The sequence below is a fragment of the Sander vitreus genome, chromosome 10 (genome assembly GCF_031162955.1).
Source record: "Sander vitreus isolate 19-12246 chromosome 10, sanVit1, whole genome shotgun sequence".
In the NCBI taxonomy this organism is placed as follows: domain Eukaryota; kingdom Metazoa; phylum Chordata; class Actinopteri; order Perciformes; family Percidae; genus Sander; species Sander vitreus.
The window spans coordinates 9761213-9781181 of record NC_135864.1 but is presented as its reverse complement, the minus strand read 5'-3'; the positions used below and the strand labels follow the sequence as shown (position 1 = coordinate 9781181).

General features: G+C 39.3%; 1 protein-coding gene across 6 annotated transcripts in view; it reads right to left on the bottom strand.

Annotated features, from left to right (window-relative positions):
* Positions 1–19969, bottom strand: part of fam13b (family with sequence similarity 13 member B) — an 85668-nt gene that overhangs the window by 56731 nt on the left and 8968 nt on the right. For 5 of the 6 annotated variants that reach the window (XM_078260156.1, XM_078260162.1, XM_078260158.1 and 2 more), the window contains exons 2-3: positions 6440–6589; positions 3794–4001 (exon numbers count right to left, since the gene is read on the bottom strand). In XM_078260156.1, the coding sequence (XP_078116282.1) occupies positions 3794–3959 (166 nt within the window). In that variant the 5' untranslated portion in view covers positions 3960–4001; positions 6440–6589. The remainder of the gene's footprint in view (positions 1–3793; positions 4002–6439; positions 6590–19969) is intronic. The other variant, XM_078260157.1, reaches the window with a different exon arrangement.

Genomic DNA, 19969 nt, shown 5'->3' with positions numbered 1-19969 from the left:
TCTTAGCAAACAAGCGATTGCGCCTGCTTTAGAAAGTTAACTAGTCGCAAGTTTGTGGTAAAATGCAGTTGGGTTGTCAAGGTCAAAACACTATATAGCAGCTGTGAATCAAATATGCGCATAATAAATAATGTTATGTCATTTTTTACTCTGAGGACCCCCCCCCCCTCCCCAATCTGTGGGAAACACTGGACAATGTGTTAATAAAAATGCCTTCTGCAGTTTTGTTTTGCTTTTCTCTCCATTGTACCGAACTCGTACCAAACCGTGATGTCTGAACAGAGGTATGAACCGAACCGTGACTTCTGTGTACCGTTCCACCCCTAGCATCTGTCAGTCCTGTCAGGGCTTGAGCCAGTTTTACAACATTTCTTTTAATATTAAGTTTTCTCTCCTTTACATAATTAAAATGAACAAAATCACCTGTACTTAGAGCTGTCCGCTTGGGATCCGATCACCCAGATCAGATTTTAAAACCAGCTCAGAACGGGCCCACAATCAGAGCACCAAAATAAAACAAATAAAACACCTTTTCACATCACAATTTCATGCACATACAGTAGCTGTTGTCCTCACCATATTGTTGATCAATGATTAAATAAAAAAAATAGATAAGCCCTATTTAACACTATTTCTAAAGATGTTCAAGGTGTACCAAAGCAGTCGGCCCCTGTTTTTTGTATTGTATGAGCGATTAAATCTGTCACAGATGCCACAGCTTCGGTCGACACACACCTTGAAGTGCTTTCCATTTCTTATCTCTGTTTTACATCAGATTGCCTTTTTACTACATATTTGCAACACCATGCTCCTACTAAAACCTCAGACATCACACACAAATCAAATAAGAGAGATTAAGGCCTTTTTCGCTGGCTGAATAACTTCTGGACAGGCAGCACCACTCTAATTAATGCGCCAGCAGAGGCCCGAGAGGATTAAAAGACTTATTACATAACCTCATGTGGTCGAGCGGCCCCTGGGTCACACAAACCACCAACCGGCTTCACTGGTCAATTGAGGGGAATTGAGGTGAAGCTTCATTCCAATAGTTCAAAAAAAATATTCACTGACTTGACAGGTTTTGCAAGAAAATATCTTTGTGACTATCTCCACACTCCACAACAGAAGACTAAGAAAGGAATAAGAAAAGGAAGCTTTTTCCATTGTTTAACTTGTCATACGTGTTCGACATTCTTTCTTGATGTGCTGATTAGGTTTCACAAACCCCCAGGCCTAATTAAAAAAACCTATCCAACACACTTGTATTACTTTCTATAGTATGTAGATAAATCCAGTACGTCCAGAGTACTGCTGTCCTTTCTCTTAATCTTTAAATCTGAACATTAATTGATTCCTTTATTTAATATTTATTTTAATATTTATTTATTATTTTAACGATTTAATGACTTTTCAACAGTTCCTTCATTTTATGGGGGAGCTTTTTACAGCCATCAAATTGCTTCTACTGTAAGACACAAACTAAATAAATTCTACAAATGAATCTTTACATGCTTATGCAAATTTGCACAGACCACAGATGATGAGACATAGGGAAACAAGTTTAACAAATATAAATGTCTTAATTTATCTATTTCTTCAGGGTTCACACCAACAATGCATCCTTAACACAAAGGCTCAATGGTGTAACACAAAGCCCCCAACGTCGACTTCAAGGCAGTGCTACGACCGTTGACTTCAAGGCACCTAACCATTGCCTAATCCTTGTGCCGACGACATTGTGGGCTTAAAACACCAAACACCAACACAAAGAGGATTGACTGGTTAGGTGTCTGGCTGAGGGCTATACGTGTTCTGTAACACAAAACTGGAACTGAGATTGTTATGTACTGTAGCCAGTACCATTACCAACCAAATGCAGATACATTCTGTCTGTGGCTGGTTAGTTTAAACATTTTAATTTTATTCCATCTTTTTTTTTTTTTTTGATCCCTCTCATCCTTCAGAGCAAGATGTATATACAGTCCTTCCAGAAAAATGCGGAGTTTTTTTGTGATTGTTGCGGGCAAAAATCCTTGATTATGCGGCACGTTTTCTTAAAAAATGTGAGATATTTATGCAATTTTATGCGATGAAATTGCGGGAACTTGCAAAAACTAAGGTTTCATCGTGGCTTCATCGCGGGGTTTGCAGCTTTTCGATGATGTTCCCGTCGCGTAATTACGTCACTTCATAACGTTCCCATGGCAACAGGGGAAAATGGCTGCTCTTGTGTGAAGTAAACGCAACATTTTTCAACTTTCTGCTAAGATATATGTGACTTTTTTGCAACAAAATTATAAAATATTTTGCGCGGAAATCGGCAAATTATGCGGCGAAAGTCCGGCGTATTTGAAAAAATGCGGCCCCCGCATAAATATGCGGACTTTGGCTGATTATGCATTGAATTATGCGATCACATAATCACGTTTTTCTGGAGGGACTGTATAAACTGCCAACCTGCTCTTATAAAGTCATTGACATAAGACTGAAGTTCCTGCCCCACAAGGCTTATAGAGAAATATCAGAAAAAAAGAAAAGCCTAGGGCCAGGACGTTGGTAGGTTCCCCTCTTCACTGTTAAGCTCTTCTGTTTTCACAAGTTCAGCTGTATTTGACAGAGCGGTTATGTAATGAAGAAGGAAGCGGTCTGTGGATCTGTCTGCCAGTGCATTCAGAGTTCATCTTATCACATAAACTGGATCTCCACTAACGACATATTTTGGGTTTATCGAGATGCAAAGCAGTCTACAGCAGCAGGGCGTGCTTGGGATACTGAAACATTACAGAAAGCAATCAGATGTAACTGAGCGCTCAGAAGTATGTACTTAGAAGTGATAACAAATAGTGGAATTCAACTGGGCTGAAACTGGTATTGGTAGTCTTATTCCTGCTTTCCCATTTCAATCTTAAATCATGTGAAATGTCTCTATGGTTCTGCATTTCCATTAAAAAAGGAAAAATTCCATGAAGGTGTTACTTTACTGAATATAAGGTTTTAAAGAATAAATTACGTTTTGTTTGAATGAGAGAAATTGTCTTTTTTTTTTCATTCAAAAGTTACATATTTTCGCTTTTAACAAAAGCTGAGATGAATGAAACATAATCCAGTGTTACTATAATACAGTAAGTTAAACCGAGGGCAAATACAAAAGAATGTAAGCTCTTAATACCTGGAGGGGGACGTAGGTGCATGTTAACAGTGATATACAAGAACGTCATAAGAATGTTAAAGATTGTGATTCATTCAGTATTTGGTACATTATTGTATATGTTCGATGCTTTTTGCTTTCATTTTGAGCATTTTGTAGACTTTACAGTTAACATTTTCCATTAAATCAACAATTCCTTTACTGTTGAATCTTTGGTTATATTTAAGAAATAAAGCGGAAGAAGATTACAACACTCGAAGACATTTAGTCGATTTCTGCAAACAAATGCATCACCACAAACATGTGGGTGTGTATGAGTCAAGCGAATATATTTGATGACAGATTTTTTTGGGTCATCAGGCATTATAATGTACTGAAATTGCTTCATTGGCGTCATCAGCATTCGTTGATATTTTAGGTTTGTAAATATTGATTTGATTGAAACAATCACATATTGAATATGAAATGATTTAAAACAAAAGATATGTAGCCCAAAAGTAACTGTAACTGTAAAAGTACTGCTGAATTTGAATGAATGGTAGCAAAAGAAGTGGCTTGATTTTGGGGTTTAAGCATCACTGCGTTTATGTGTGTGTGTGTGTGTGTGTGTGTGTGTGTGTGTGTGTGTGTGTGTATATCACTCACCATGCTCCTCGATGTAGTCGACAATGTGTTTCACCAGTGCAGGAACCTCATGGCCACTGATTGTGTGTGTGCGCGTCACCTCCTCCAAAGGAACGCCAAAAACACGTGTGGTGCTGGCTGAGCTACCGCCCTCGTTGCCTGGCAACGGAGACACGCTCTTCCTCATTGCCTTCTCCTCCTCACCACAACCCCGCCAAGGCCCTCACGTCTTTAGGAAAAAAAGAAACCCAGAAGGAGGGAGATCAGACAAAAAAAAAAAAAGTGAGACAGAATGATTTACAAAATAAGAGCCTTGGTAAATCATCTTCAGTCATGTTTACAAACCTCCCCTCCTTACATTTAACCAAGAAAGAAGAGGGGTGGGGGGGAGGATTGCATCTAAAAGTGTTCAGATTTGATCCTTAAAGGGGGAGGAATAACAGGTGGAGGTGGAGAGTCCAATGACCACTGAATATATACTGTATATGACCAAACAGTAAATTTAGACCAAGTGGGTCAAAAGACTTTTTATAACGAGCCCTTATGACATGTTCGTATTCACTACCACGGTGGGTGGACAAAATGATCTAAACAAAATGTAGGTTCCATGTAGCCCTACATTTGGGGAGCCATAGCAAGAAGAGAGGGAGACAGATTTAGGTAAAGTATCTGAGTGGTGGTGTTGCTGTCAGACAGGGATTATGAAGCAGGTGTCCTGTCTGTCCTGTGCTAAATGAAAGGATGACTAAATTAGCACCCCAGGATTTCCCCCTGTATCAAGTAGTATTGTATCAACTTCTTACTTACTCCCACAGGGGATGTTTTACATTACATTAACATGATTCAGTATCTGTCATGTCCTCTAACATTCCCATGCAAATGTGATGCTGCGAAAGCCTGAGTCTAGGGCTGCAACTAACGATTATTTTAATAATCGATTAATCTGTCGATTATTTTTTTTTCGATTAATCGGATAAAAAAAACAAAAAACATTAATTTACATCAACTCAATACATACTTGTTGTTTTAGTTAATAGTTGTGTAAAGGTAAGTAACCCAAAGAGCAGATACAGACAACACACACACACACACACACACACACACACACACACACTTGAAGCTTATTCATTAAATTATTACCATCATTGTAGTAAGTGCAAGTTAAGTTCATTTGTACACCACATTTAAACACAGCTTAAGATGACCAAGTGCTATAAAATAACTTTAAAATGAAATTAAAAAGTACAACACACACAAATATATTTGTCAACAATAACTGATATGGGACAAAGCACAGAATATATACATGACAATAGATTGAAAAATGAATGGGCCAGAAAAGGCAAGTGAATAAAAACATGTCTTTAGTCTTGCCTGCTTTACTACTGTTATTAACGAGCTAACGCTAGCTTGTCATGCTTGTCAAGCTGGATAACGCAGTAAATACCACACCAGCACCAGAAGAGCTACTGGAGGGACGTTACGTTCCTCACTTCAAAAGCGGAACACAAAAGTAGGATTCTGTAGTGACTTTACCCTGCTGTTGAACTCCCTTCCTCCTCATTAAGGACTCCAACATGTTTACGTTTTAGGTGCTGAATCATCACCGTGGTGCGCCTGTGCCATGCCATGTCGCTTTTGCTTATCTTGCCATTAACACGTTTTCGATTTATTTAGTGTGAAATGCTCCCACACCTTGGATGACTTAGGTCGTACTGATTTCTCTGCCTCCGCCATGTGTTTCAGAACAACGTTACGGGTCTCTCCGGTCTCTCTCCGTATTTCCTCTACCCCCGCTCTGCTCTTTTTTCTTTTCTCTCGCGCTCCGCTGCTCCGCAAATATTTTTTTTTTTATCTCTGCGACTGAGTGGCGTAATAGTTGCACGACACAACGAATCGATAATGAAATTCGTTGACAACTTTTTTTAATAATCTAATTTTATCGATCCGTTGTTGCAGCCCTACCTGAGGACAAAGAGGTGGAAATCAATGCAAGGCAAGCATGAATGTGCAACAATCATGTCTGATCAAAGTTTGACTTTGATGATGGTTGTTTGGTGAGTGCAAACAATGGCAGATGGTGTTCAGTGTACTCATCGGGGGAGGAGGAAAATCACCAAATGTTTATCAGAAAACTGGTTTTGTTTCAATTAAGCTTACAGTATATGTCAATTAATATTGGTCTTTTAAAGATATAAAAGTGTTATCACTAATGACAATAACAACAGATTCAACGTGGTCAGCTGTTTGTTGCTCCTCTCACTACTCAACCAGTTTAAAATCAGTTTGTTGTATTTAAGGTCAGCTTGTTATAAAAGATGACACGACGGAAGACCTAGTAAGGAATTCGAGGACGTTTTTGTTTTCACATTAAGCTTTAGTAAGTAAATTGTCTAAGTCAGTGTGCATGATATGATTTATTCTTACGTGATATTCAGAGTGGAGATGTGCTGATGTTCCGCATTATGACGAAAGTGACTGTTCTTGCAATGTTTTCCCTTACAAGAACTACAAGAACTAATGTGCTGAATCAGTTAGTATTTTGTTGCCAAGTTTAGTTAATAAGCCTTGGATATATCGGATGTCACAATCAATCGAATCAAAGTGAAGTGGGTCCATTCCTTCCTCCGGCAATGGATGTGCCTGCATGTGTGTGTGTTTACTCACCGTGTAGCAGTGAAAGTGTGTGTCCTCTCCTCCCCTAGCCAGTGAACCACCAAACCATCTATGGCTGCTTCAGGTTGTGGCAGAAGATGAGCCGGTAGTTCCTCATTGACGGACCGCTAATCCCTGTTGCAGGATTCTCTTCTAGCTACACTAAGGAGAGACAGAGAGAGAAAAGGAAGAGGAGGGAGGAACATAAGAAAAGAACAAAAAAGAAAGGGTGAAGACAGAGGCGGGGAGAGAGAAAAAGATCGAATCTGTTAAGTAACAATCCCTGGTATGTTTACAAACATCTGAATAGCTACAGTACTCTCTATTGTAATGTAATGCAATGTTACAAGCTGCGCCGTATCAATAGCTTTTACATTTTCTGTTCTCAACACCTGCTGTCAAGTGTTTGCTAGGGAAGATAGTATGTTGCATAAGAAGAGATGCATATGTTTGTAGCAGCAACAACCATTTCATATATAACTTATCACTTAGATTGTATTACTTTCTGCTTAATCATTCTGGTTCTTATGAAATTCTTACAATTCGATGGGTTAGGTTGCCATAATCAGTAAGGTGACATAAAAGACAATGTATGCCTTTTTTAAACTTAACTTTAAAAATCTTGCTATACACACAAATCAATAAAAGATGCATGGGCCGTGCCAACACAGACATTCAACAGACATTCACTGCAACATAATGTGGGTACCACAGATAATGACTTCCATGCCATATACTAGTACTTCTTCTGTGCAGCAGTCACACAAACGTTCCTTCATCTTGGACTACAGAGTAGCCAGTGTGTTTAAAGGTCCCATGACATGCTGCTTTTTGGATGCTTTTATATAGGCCTCAGTGGTCCCCTAATACTGTATCTGAAGTCTCTTTCATGAAATTCAGCCTTGGTGCAGAATTACAGCCACTAGAGCCAGTCCCACAATGAGCTTTCCTTAGGATGTGCCATTTCTGTGTCTGTAGCTTTAAATGCTATTGAGGAGGAGAGGGGGGGTGCAAGGTGGAGGGTGGGGGTGTGGCCTTGACGAACTGCCATGCTTCGCTGGTTTGCAAGCCATGATGTCTCTCTCGTTCTCATGGGTGGGCCAAATTCTCTGGGGGGGCAAAGCAGAGAAAGGGGAGGTAGCCTTGCTCCTTATGACCTCATAAGGAGCAAGATTCCAGATCGGCCCATCTGAGCTTTCATTTTCTCGTTATGTCATTTTTTACTCTTACACTGAATGTTTGCTGTTGCAATCCAGATGAGTATTGAAAAGTATTTTCCGCGACTGGAAAAGGCACGTGTTGAGGATGAGGACCAGCCTGAACCGGAGGTATCAGTCTGAAACAGAGCTGAACAGTCCGACCAGTGTAATTAGTTATGTTATTACTTTGTTTACAATATTTTCAGGCTTCAACCAGTGAAAGACAGAGTCAGGCGACAATCCCCCCCCCGAAATGGTGAATGTGTGTTGGTGTGTCGAAGTGTGCATGAAGAGAAAAACTGTGCCTGTCGACTTAGCTTTATATATATATATATATATATATATATATATATATATATATATATATATATATATATATATATATATATATATATATATATATATAGGACTATGGCCGTGTGGTAAAATATTAAAAAACACAGTTCTGTTTTTTGAGAGTGTTATGGAGTCAGAAAGACACAAGAGAGAATGAGAGGGAGTGAGGAAGAAGGAAAAATACACCTGCTGGAAATAAACCATGATCTTTCATTTGAACACATGCATAGGGTTGAGCCTTGATATGTAGGGTTTGCTCTAACCTGTTAAAAGCAGCTATCTATGAACTAAGAGTTAGATCAGAAAATCCTAACCGTGCCCAGAGCTCCTCAAAAAACATCCAATAAATCAGCCAATCAGTAATTATAATCACGTAACAATTCTAGCCAACAAACATTTTTTTCTCTCTATTTTTTTGCCATTTTTTAGGCCTTTATTTCTGACAGGACAGCTTTTAGACATAAAAGGGGAGAGAGAGGGGGAATGACATGCAGGTCGGAACCGAACCTGCGGTCGCTGCGTCAAGGACCAAGTCTCTGTATATGGGCGCACGCTCTACCAGGTGAGCTACCCAGGCGTCCATCAACAACCATTTTTATGAACTTTGGCAACTACAACGTGGAAATAAAATCCTGTGCCATGGTATGAAAGCTGTAAAACTCGAAACTGCAGTCTGAGCAATGTTTCAAACTTATCAGATACTAGGAAAAAGCTGTTTTAACTATTTTAGGTACAAGGGAATAATCAAGGAGCAAAATTATAAATAATTTGCCATTCATTCAGTCCAACATTTTTATTTGGTAAGAAAATGGCAGGGAAAAAAAATTCCACGGTCAGAAATGACTTTAATTCTGATACTAAAATTAACTTTGGCTTTTAACATTTTAGGTTATTGTAAAACCTAAATCTGTGTCGTGACCTTTTAAGTACAGAAATGTTACTGTGTTTAGTGGGAAAGCGATGATTCAGAATTACAGCATTGCCATGTTTCTTTGGTATTCAGCTCAATGGCAGATGTGCCAAAGGCTCTTTAAAAACAGGTGATTTTTCACATAGAAACAAGATCACATAGTGGCTCTTTATTTAATGCATTACACATAATTCCAACCAGATGTACAAGGTTACTAATAAATCAATACAATTCTATAATGAATAGCTCTATATAGGACTGAAACCTGAGCAGTATTGGTGCAATGCAGAAGCTATTGAGCTACATAGAACAAATAAACAAACATTAACAAAAATCAAATCTTTTAATCTTTCTATAGCACAGGCAGCACTGAGTTTCTGCCTTAAATGGCCCTGGTCTAGCCCCCTCCACATTTTTCAGTCGATCCAAAACTATTAGACTAAGCTTCACTTTGCTTCCACCTGCAAGCTACACAGTACTTTAAGAGGTTGACCTATAAATTGTATGACTCACTGGTACACAGACAATATGCCAGGAGTAGGCAGGATAGAGCGGTCTGCCAATATGGAGGAAGCTGTCATAGCCGAGTCATAGCGTACATAGCTAAGGGAGCTTCCTTTTGGTCACATTAATCAGGGCTAACAAACAGTGTATGACAGTCATTGCTACCTCCACTAGTCAGTCCACTGGCACTACCTGGGTACCCACAATATAGTTTAGTATAGTTTCACAGTAGATTGAACAGATATTGCTGTTATTTGCTGACATTTTGTTAATTGACTTTAATCTACCAGGGATAAAAGCATGTATGAACTCATGAACTAAACAATTGCAGAATTTTAAACTGCACTTCTCAGTGACACAGGCAACTTTCTTTTACCTTTTCCAAATAAATGTTTTTCTAAAGCCATTAATACGGTAAATCCTTTTAGTCAATACCTAGGAAGTTTTGATTGATGTGTCTTTTTGGGATAGTATTTTCTGTCAAAAAAGTGGTTATTATTATTATTATTATTAATAAATAGTAAAACCCAAACATCTTTTGATATCGGTTTGTTTATTTCTGTACAAAATCGATTTTCCCGTATTACTGAACTCTTGACAGCGTATTTAACATTAAAACTATTTATTTGTTGTTGGCTGGAGAGCTGGACAGGTTTTCTTATTACTTATGTTTATTAAATGGGGGTGTCAGGAGTCTTTTGTTTGCTCATAAAGATTGCTGAGTCCTCTAAAGGCATTCTTCAGCCTCTATTCTTTCCAAAACCAACTGAACTGCTAGGTGCTAAGCCTCTTTAAAAGTTAGAGAAAATCCCACTATTGGAGCTGAAATTCTTGTATTGGGTCAGGGCCAAAATTGAGGTATTGAAACCAAAGGAGGTATCACAAACCAGAGTGTTGTTCTCAGCTAACTGAATGGATATGAAAAATCGTAACTACTGCAAAATGTTGATTGTTGTAAAATGATTATTTTTGACGACCACAATTTTGAGGAGCTAAATAGCACGATACCATAGTGCATACAACTTTTAAGCGAGGGTGGTCCTGTTACTGCCAGGCTCAACATTGAGCTGTAACAGACAGATGAGGACAATGACACTCAGAGATTAGGTAACTCAATGTTCCCATACCAGTGGCTTGTCTGCCATGAAAACTGACCCTAAAAAGGCCTCTGTAGTGAGGATTTGGTCAGTAATGGAACAGTCTAGAATGGCTCTGTGTTTCTTTCTGTCTGTATGTGTGTCTTAATCTCAGATATCATGCTTGACAACCTCCTCCTTAACAATGAGGCACATTGTTAGAAGGGAAACAGAGAAACAGAGAAACAAGAGAAAGAAAAAGTAAGTGAGAAAGAAAAAAACTAGGACCAGAAGGGGAAAAAAAGGCCAACGGAGAGAATATGAGAACACAGAGAAAAGTATAAAAGGGGAGACACAATAACCAAGCCATGTTAAGACAGCCGTGTGAAAAAGGGTCAGCAAACCTCATTCATTTCTGGTGGATTACTTTGTAATGTGAAACGGATAATTCTACTGTTTACATTGCAATCGTCAAAACTAAATTAACTTTCCAGAGAAATCCTTCCTCATCGTATTATAAACCGCTATACATTGTTTTGGCATCTGTTAACTTAAATGTTCAAACTCATGAATCTACTAATTAAAACTTTTTACATTCTGTGGTAGCCAACCACAATAAAAGTTAAGATTAAGTTAATATTTTTATACTATGAGTAAAAAATGTCTTTGAACTTTTAAGAGACCGAACGGACGAAGATAAACTTAAAAACCTGGAGAAAAGAGAACACAATGTATGGTATGCACGAGACCTATATGGAAATCTGTACCTTCGTTCTTGATCTTGATCTTGATTCACAGTACTCTACCATAGTGGTGGCAGCAGTACATTTAAAAAGCCTACTGTATATCAGATTTCAGTTGGCTTCTGAGGGCGTTTTCACACCGACAGCCTTTAGTTTGGTTGAATTGACCTAGAGTTCGTTTGCCCTGCTGATGCGGTTCGTTTGGGCAGGTGAGAACGTGGCAATCGAACTCTGGTGCGCACCAAAAGCGGACCAAACAAGCGTACCAAGACCTGCCTGAAGAGGTGTTCTAGGTACGCTTTCAATCGAACTCTGGAGCGGTTCGTTTGTGGTGAGAACGTGATCCGTACTCGAATCGCACCAACTATATGTACTCCGCAAGTCTGAGCTAATGTCTCCTGTAGTCAGGTGTGTTTAGCAATCTGCGATGCAGCAGAGCAGCAAACTGTAGCAGCTTGCAGTGTTTCTATCACAGAAATAGACTGCAGTCAAGCTTGCCGTCCGCCCCTCGTATCTCTGTGGTCAAACCAGCTGCCGCTAAAATTGGAGACAGACGCCGGCAGAGCAGAGCGAAGTCTCGTGACCAGAGCAGATGTAGTAATGTCTTTAGCCAAACAATGTCTGATAGTTTTAATGAAATGAGCTTGTTTGACCACTAGACCAAAACACAGGACCTTCTTCCTGTATGTACTTTCTTGCTCCCGCCCCCAGACATATCCGACCAATAAGAGGGCAGGACGTTCTTGCCTGATTTGTAATGACGCATTTTGGTACGCTTGGCCTTTTCCAGGTGTGAAACCAAACCAAACCGACCGAGGGCAAATCGCTCCAAGTTTACCAACTCACCAACTGATTCGGACCAAAGCAAACGAACTACAGGTGTGAAAACGCCCTAAAAGCGCCACCTGCACACATCCAGAGATGAAGCTTGAACAGCGCTCTGCAGAGTGGCAGCAGTTAAAGCAAATGTCTTTTAAAAGAAAGGTGACAGGTTCAATACCTGCAATACTGTTTGACACTGTGAAGTAGGCTTTAGGGAGACATTTACTGACAGCTGGTTCAGATATTTTTGAGTGAGTTAAACCGAATATTAAACACACAGCAACAGAACACATGGGAACGCAGCAGGAATATTTAGGGAAGACAAGATGACCAGACTCTTCACTGAAAACTGGTGCAAGAATATGGACAAAAACATCCCCCCATATCCTAAATAATACAATTTCAACTGAAAGATCCATTTTCTGATAAGTGTAATAATAATTATTGAAATAGCCATTGCAGAAGTAAGCAAAACTCTATGCCTCAACAAATACAAGAGTACAGTCATATTCTATAAAGGCAGTTTTACATGCATCACATACGAGAACAAAACCCCTGTTATGATTCATCTGTGATCTGCCAAATAGCCTCAGTACCATCAAAACACAGTGAATGACCAAAACAAAATTATTAAATATTTACAAAAGGTTCTAAATAAATGAAAGCAAATTTCATCTTGCATCATGTTGTGAAAACCCCCCAAAATAATAAAAAAAGATCAAAGCAGTCAAACTCTGCATAGTTTATCAGCACCAGCCAAAATGTCATGGTCAACCAAAATCAGGGAAGTGGAACATGACAGAGAGAAAGGTCGGACAGCAGGAATCCTCTTCAGAAGTTAAGATCCATCAGATTTCTGCGTCAGCCTACATCCCTCAGGGGTAAAACATAGCTAAAAAGAGTGTATCAAAGTCTATACAATATAAGTTGCAAAAATTAAAAACCAAAGAGTAAACATTTTTTAATTCACAAACAGATCTCTTGAGTAGTAAGTCTGTTGAGTTTGTTTACTTCAAATCTTAAAACAAGCAGAAAAACACCTCCAACTGATCCCTTCCCTCTGGCCTGAATCACTGTATTTGTCTACTGCGTTGGGTTATTGGGTCCATTCTTCACACATACAGTGGGGCAAAAAAGTATTTAGTCAGCCACCAAGTGTGCAAGTTCTCCCACTTAAAAAGATGAGAGAGGCCTGTAAGTTTCATCATAGGTACACTTCAACTATGAGAGACAAAATGAGAAAAATAAATCCAGAAAATCACATTGTAGGATTTTTAATGAATTTATTTGCAAATTCCTCGGGAAAATAAGTATTTGGTCACCTACAAACAAGCAACATTTCTGGCTCTCACAGACCTGTAACTTCTTCTTTAAGAGGCTCCTCTGTCCTCCACTCGTTAACTGTATTAATGGCACCTGTTTGAACTTGTTATCAGTATAAAAGACACCTGTCCACAACCTCAAACAGTCACACTCCAAACTCCACTATGGCCAAGACCAAAGAGCTGTCAAAGGACACCAGAAACAAAATTGTAGACCTACACCAGGCTGGGAAGACTGAATCTGCAATAGGTAAGCAGCTTGGTGTGAAGAAATCAACTGTGGGAGAAATTATAAGAAAATGGAAGACATACTAATAATCTCCCTCGATCCGGGGCTCCACGCAAGATCTCATCCCGTGGGGTCAAAATGATCACAAGAACGGTGAGCAAAAATCCCAGAACCACACGGGGGGACCTAGTGAATGACCTGCAGAGAGCTGGGACCAAAGTAACAAAGGCTACCAGCTATCAGTAACACACTACGCCGCCAGGGACTCAAATCCTGCAGTGCCAGACGTGTCCCCCTGCTTAAGCCAGTACATGTCCAGGCCCGTCTGGAGTTTGCTAGAGAGCATTTGGATGATCCAGAAGAGGATTGGGAGAATGTCATATGGTCAGATGAAACCAAAATAGAACTTTTTGGTAAAAACTCAACTCGTCGTGTTTGGAGGGGAAAGAATGCGGAGTTGCATCCAAAGAACACCATACCTACTGGGAAGCATGGGGGTGGAAACATCATGCTTCGGGGCTGTTTTTCTGCAAAGGGACCAGGACGACTGATCTGTGTAAAGGAAAGAATGAATGGGGCCATGTATCGTGAGATTTTGAGTGAAAACCTGCTTCCATCAGCAAGGGCATTGAGGATGAAACGTGGCTGGGTCTTTCAGCATGACAATGATCCCAAACACACCGCCCGAGCAACGAAGGAGTGGCTTCGTAAGAAGCATTTCAAGGTCCTGGAGTGGCCTAGCCAGTCTCCAGATCTCAACCCATAGAAAATCTTTGGAGGGAGTTGAAAGTCCGTGTTGCCCAGCGACAGCCCCAAAACATCACTGCTCTAGAGGAGATCTGCATGGAGGAATGGGCCAAAATACCAGCAACAGTGTGTGAAAACCTTACAGAAAGTCTTACAGAAAACGTTTGACCTCTGTCATTGCCAACAAAGAGTATATAACAAAGTATTGAGATGAACTTTTGTTATTGACCAAATACTTATTTTCCAGCATAATTTGCAAATAAATTCATTAAAAATCTTACAATGTGATTTTCTGGATTTTTTTTTCTCATGTTGTCTCTCATAGTTGAAGTGTACCTATGATGAAAATTACAGGCCTCTCTCATCTTTTTAAGTGGGAGAACTTGCACAATTGGTGGCTGACTAAATACTTTTTTGCCCCACTGTATGTGTGAAGAATGGACCCAATAACCCAACGCAGTAGACAAATACAGTGATTCAGGCCAGAGGGAAGGAATCAGTTGGAGGTGTTTTTCTGCTTGTTTTAAAATTTGAAGTAAGCAAACTCAACAGACTTACTACTCAAGAGATACATCCTATGACCTTGGCCCAACGGATAACTTCCTTGTACCCACCGGTTTAACCAGTCCCATCCAAACAAGTACACACCTTAAAAACAAACCGCGTATAGAGGTCTTAGTGTGGACTGTATCTGCAAGGAGACAAACAGATACAAGTCTCTTCAACCAATCACTAAGCATGTGACTGAGATTCTTATCAGCTATGTCACAAACAGAATGAAAATATGTCACACTGTGTCCCAAATACAAACATGCCAAGAAAAACAAGGACCTGATAAATATATTGACCCGAATATGAATTATGGTGTAGTATTATATTCAAGGACTAGACAATTACATATTCACAACATCAGATATTATTTGGGTTGGTATGGGTTGTTTGTAGCCTTATTGTTGCTATGGTAGCGAGTGTCTTCAAATCCATACATAGTGCGTCCTTTTGAGTAAAGCATCCCTAAACAAAGAGTTTCGTGTTTTGCTGCCACGAAGGAAATGCATTCATGACAAGCGAAAACCTCTCCCAATGTCGAGTTCAGAAACGAACCGTGGACTGAATCAACTCATCTGGGTAGCAGCCAAGTATTACCACTATCGCGGATAATGAGGAGCTTAAAAGGAAAAGTCTAAAAAAAAATGCTAACTGCTGGACACAATAACATTTTGACCGCTTGCAAGAGCCTGACGGAGTATGTGACTGAGAGACAAGCTGCACAAATGTGGGATTCACATTCTGCTCAAATGGAAGAATTTCATTTTCCAATTTTATGAGAAAAAAATGATGATAAATCTACTCCCAACAAGACTAGTGTGTTGTGTCTTCAAAAATACTTTTTCCAAAAACAAGTGTTGGAAAAGAAAGGTTGTCTTATATTCAGGCCGTTAAGGATATATGAAACACCTTCGATGCCATTCTTTGAGCATTTATCTTGAAACCTTAGAACTTGAAACCTTATGGGAATGATGTTAATTTTCAGCTAACATTAGGTCAGTTAGCCACCCAGGATGTTTGGCTGGTTAACTGCAAGAAGATGAGTAATAGGAAGTCCATCAATAACCTGCTTAATATCAAGTTTGTTTTATGTTGATCTGAAGGGTTGCAAGCAGCACACAAAGAGTTCACACTGCTAGATCGGTCTACTGTATATACAAAACACTCATATATTGGCGTTCAAAGAATAAAACATTGCATATGAAAGACTGTGGTTTAAAGCGTATAAATACATAGTTTGTCTTGTGGCAGTAAGAGTAATACACAATGTATAGCCAATAATGTTAGGATAGTAAGTTTAAGTTGCTCTTTTAAGATAATGGCCAATAATATGTTTACCTCATTATATGTAGCATTAACTATTTCCTAATGTACTGTACTCATTTTTATCTGTTTTTCTAACAGAGTGTCTAACAGTGTCTAATGGCTCTTACATCTTTTTTTATAAGCATCCATAATGTAGATTGATCTGCAAAAATGTGCAGGTCAGCATTCAGACGTCAGTCTTATTCATGCATTGAAGCTCTTGCTGGGTGATTCCCCACACATGCAGTTTCTCCAAAAAGCACTTTTACCCAAAAGCTTTGGGATCCTGACTCGTATTCTTTTGTACCAACTAATGCTCACTCTGGAGAAAACATGGTACAAGTCAAGAGACCAGTATTATTATTGTATTATTATGTAATATGCAACAATATAAAAAAGAAAGAAAATAAGGTTGTTTAGTTGGAAACCAAGGCCAAGTTTCAGGCCAAATGTGCTATGTTATATTTGTTGAGGCCTACTGGATTTTCAGGTACTATGAATAATCCAACTCAGAATCATGGCAATGCAGTAAGCAGGTGCAAGACAAGGGTAATTTGAATATTCTGAACTCTACTTAACCAGACCCGTCTAATGAATTGCAAAGCTGAGTACATAATTTAACATGTGCTATCTCTTAATCTAAGCCTATCTGCCTCTTTGTCTGGCTGTCAACACTTGCCTGTCTGTCTACCTATTTACCCATGCTTCAGTTTACTTAAGACGCATGAGAGGTTGTGCACACAGAAATTGCCAGGCTCCCAGAAGTATTTACTGATGCAATGTTGAAAAAATTGACCTTGCAAAAATCCATGTGAACATAAAAAACACCTTGTATGTGAAACACAAATGTCCTTTTTGCTGCGTTTTGTCCTGTACCTGTACACAACCAGGGTTGGATGTGCACACTAGCCACCTTTTTTTTGTTTGCGATTTCAGTTTACTTACAGTACAATGCTTCTCTCCATGCCAGGGTGTCTATTTACTTGTCTATCTGTACTGTTTCCACAAGATAACAAGCTACTAATTAGTGATCAATAAATTATTAATTTGAGCGCACAAATTAAAGTTTTACTTTTGATACCCTCCAGGTTTCGTAGGATATAGTGGGTCAGCATTTGCTTACAGTTTTGAAATCATAGTTCTGTGTCTTACAGGCAGATAGCAGCAGGTCAAGTCAGGCTGGGGGGTGTGGATGTAGAAGGATGAAAGGAAAAATAAAAAGAGGAGAGGCAGCGTTATGCAGAATAAAATAGTATCAGAAAGAGAATGGCAGAGGAAGATTAGAGGATAGAAAGCAGCGGGGAGAAAGGAAGTGACAGGAAAAAAAAGTGTGAGGTAAAGAGAGGCAGAGCAGGAGAAATACAACAGAGGCAGTAAAGCCAGTGTTTGCCCTTGAATCAAGAGCAGCAGCTCACTGACCTAGACTAGTTTAGCTGCTCCTCCCAGGCAAGCCCTGTCAGTGATAAATTAATAAGCACCATCTTCAGGGGACATAGGCTTTTTCAGGCCTTGTTATCTCTAACTCTGACCAAACCAGCAGAATCTTCCCATTTCTTTTATTTTTAAGGTGTAGGGAATGTCAAACAAAAATAATGAGATATTTACAGACTTATTTTTATATATCATACTGTGTAATGGTAAATTGACTGCACTCACATAGGCCTAGTGCTTCTTTTGAATTTTCTTCAAGTGGATTTCCTTTGAAGCCTGAGGATCTGATGAATATGCCTGCCCGAGAGGATAAATAGAGCTAAAGCTTGTTCCATGTGCAATCCAGCCTACCATATTTGATATAGAGCTGAAATAATTAGTTGATTTACAGAAAAAGAATAGACAACCGTTTTAATAATGATTTCGATTGAATCAATAATTATTTGTTATTTTTCATGCCATATCCTGGTTTTCAAAAGGTAGAGATTCATTTCCTGCTTTTCTTTGTTTTCTATGTCCATAACTTGAATATGTTTGGCTTTTGGACAGCCAGTCAGCTCTATTTTTTAACCTATACTGTATTCATAAAAAATAGTTACAGTGCAACCACAGCCTTCTGTAGCTAGCGGTTAATTGCCACTGTGCGCTTCTGCTGCCAGGGTTAAGTGACCTGCTTGATAGCATTTGCTGAAGGAGGAGGGATATTCTCTGAACTGGTGATCTACTAGTCTCAAGCCTGGTTCACTACACTCCGGGTTATCATAGTTTCATGTCACTCTCCACTGGCCTGAAATGCCATACAAGTGCTCTAAAAAGGGAAACAGTAAAATAAGATCCATTATTTGATGGCCTAAGGCAGTGTTTCTCAAATGGGGGTCCGTGTACCCCTAGGGGTACTTTGGAGTACTGCAGGGGGTACGTGAGATTCCTTTTTGAAATGTTAATTTCAAATATATCGGTCATGCATAATTCATAAAATTAATTTTGTTATGGATTCTAAACATATGAAATAACATTTAAGTGTGTTTCAGTTACAAGCTTGTTGAATAAATCAAACACTAATGGTGCAGAGCTATAATGTACCTCTTTATACAGCCTTTTTTTTCTACCCAAAATGCTTTGCACTCGTCAGGGGGTACTTGGCTAAAAAACATTTCAAAGGGGGGTACATTATTGAAAAAAGTTTGAGGCCTAAGGGGTTGTGACACTGCAAAATGCTTGAACGCCTACAGTGGAAACAAGTGCAGCTCTGTGCAGGCAACAGTGGGAGTACAACTTACAGCCTTAGCAGAGCTTGCCAGAGTCACTGGGCACCGCCTCTTCTGAAACAATGACATTGAGCCTTATTGATTTAGTATTGATCTACATCACCTCTCTCTTGCTCTGTCTCACACTGATGGAAATTTCCAGACCGCTGCTTACGAAAATACCAGCCAGTATGTTTCTGCCTTTGCTGCATTAAATAAAAGATCCCTCTCTATCGATTGTCTTTATATTCTGTACATGGCTGACAGCTTTATGAAAGCAGTGACGGTGCGATGAAGAACGACAGTACAGCGTATAAATGAGGAAATCCCGAGCCTGTTAAATATCGTTGAATAAACTGTTTTTGTGCTATTATATTGAATGAGACTCAATTAACACAGAACAAATAGCTTACACAGGATAGTACTAGTCTTGTCATTTCCATCTGTGCCTGTGTGTAAACAATAGATCAAAACACCAGCTGTGAGAGTAGCGGACAAATGAGCAGACAGAAGAGCATGCAAACAGTGACCATGCAGACTGACAGTGCAGATTGAAGGATTGTCTCACACAGCATATGAAGTGACAGGTTACTGTTTTATGTTAAACAAGTTTTTTAATGCTCATTTAATAGAATTGTACCTTATTTTTATGACTAAGATCGTTGGCCTTTAGGCTATTGATGAGTGTTTTTTAGGACAACGAAACAAGGCGGTACTGGGTCCATTTGTTGGTAGTTCTAATCCGTTTTAATTTTAATTTACCGACCCCCTGGTTCAAACAGTTCTTTTTTGTTTGAATTCAGTGATTTTTGATCGTCTATTAGGTTGGATAAAGTGGTTATGATTAGAGATTTTAATATTCACGTCGATGACATGTCTTGCACTTTTGCTGCTGATTTTGTTAATGTCACTGAGTCTTTTAATTTTATCCAACATGTGTCTGGTTCCACACACGTCAGGGGTCATACTTTGGACCTTGTTTTTACACTTGGTCTTAATCTTGACTCTGTTTGCTCTGAGGAACTGCAGATTACTGACCATGACTGTGTTTTGTTCAACCTGTCTTTTAATTTAGAGTTACTGCCCAGTAAACATGTAAGCTGTTCTCGCATTTTAAATCGC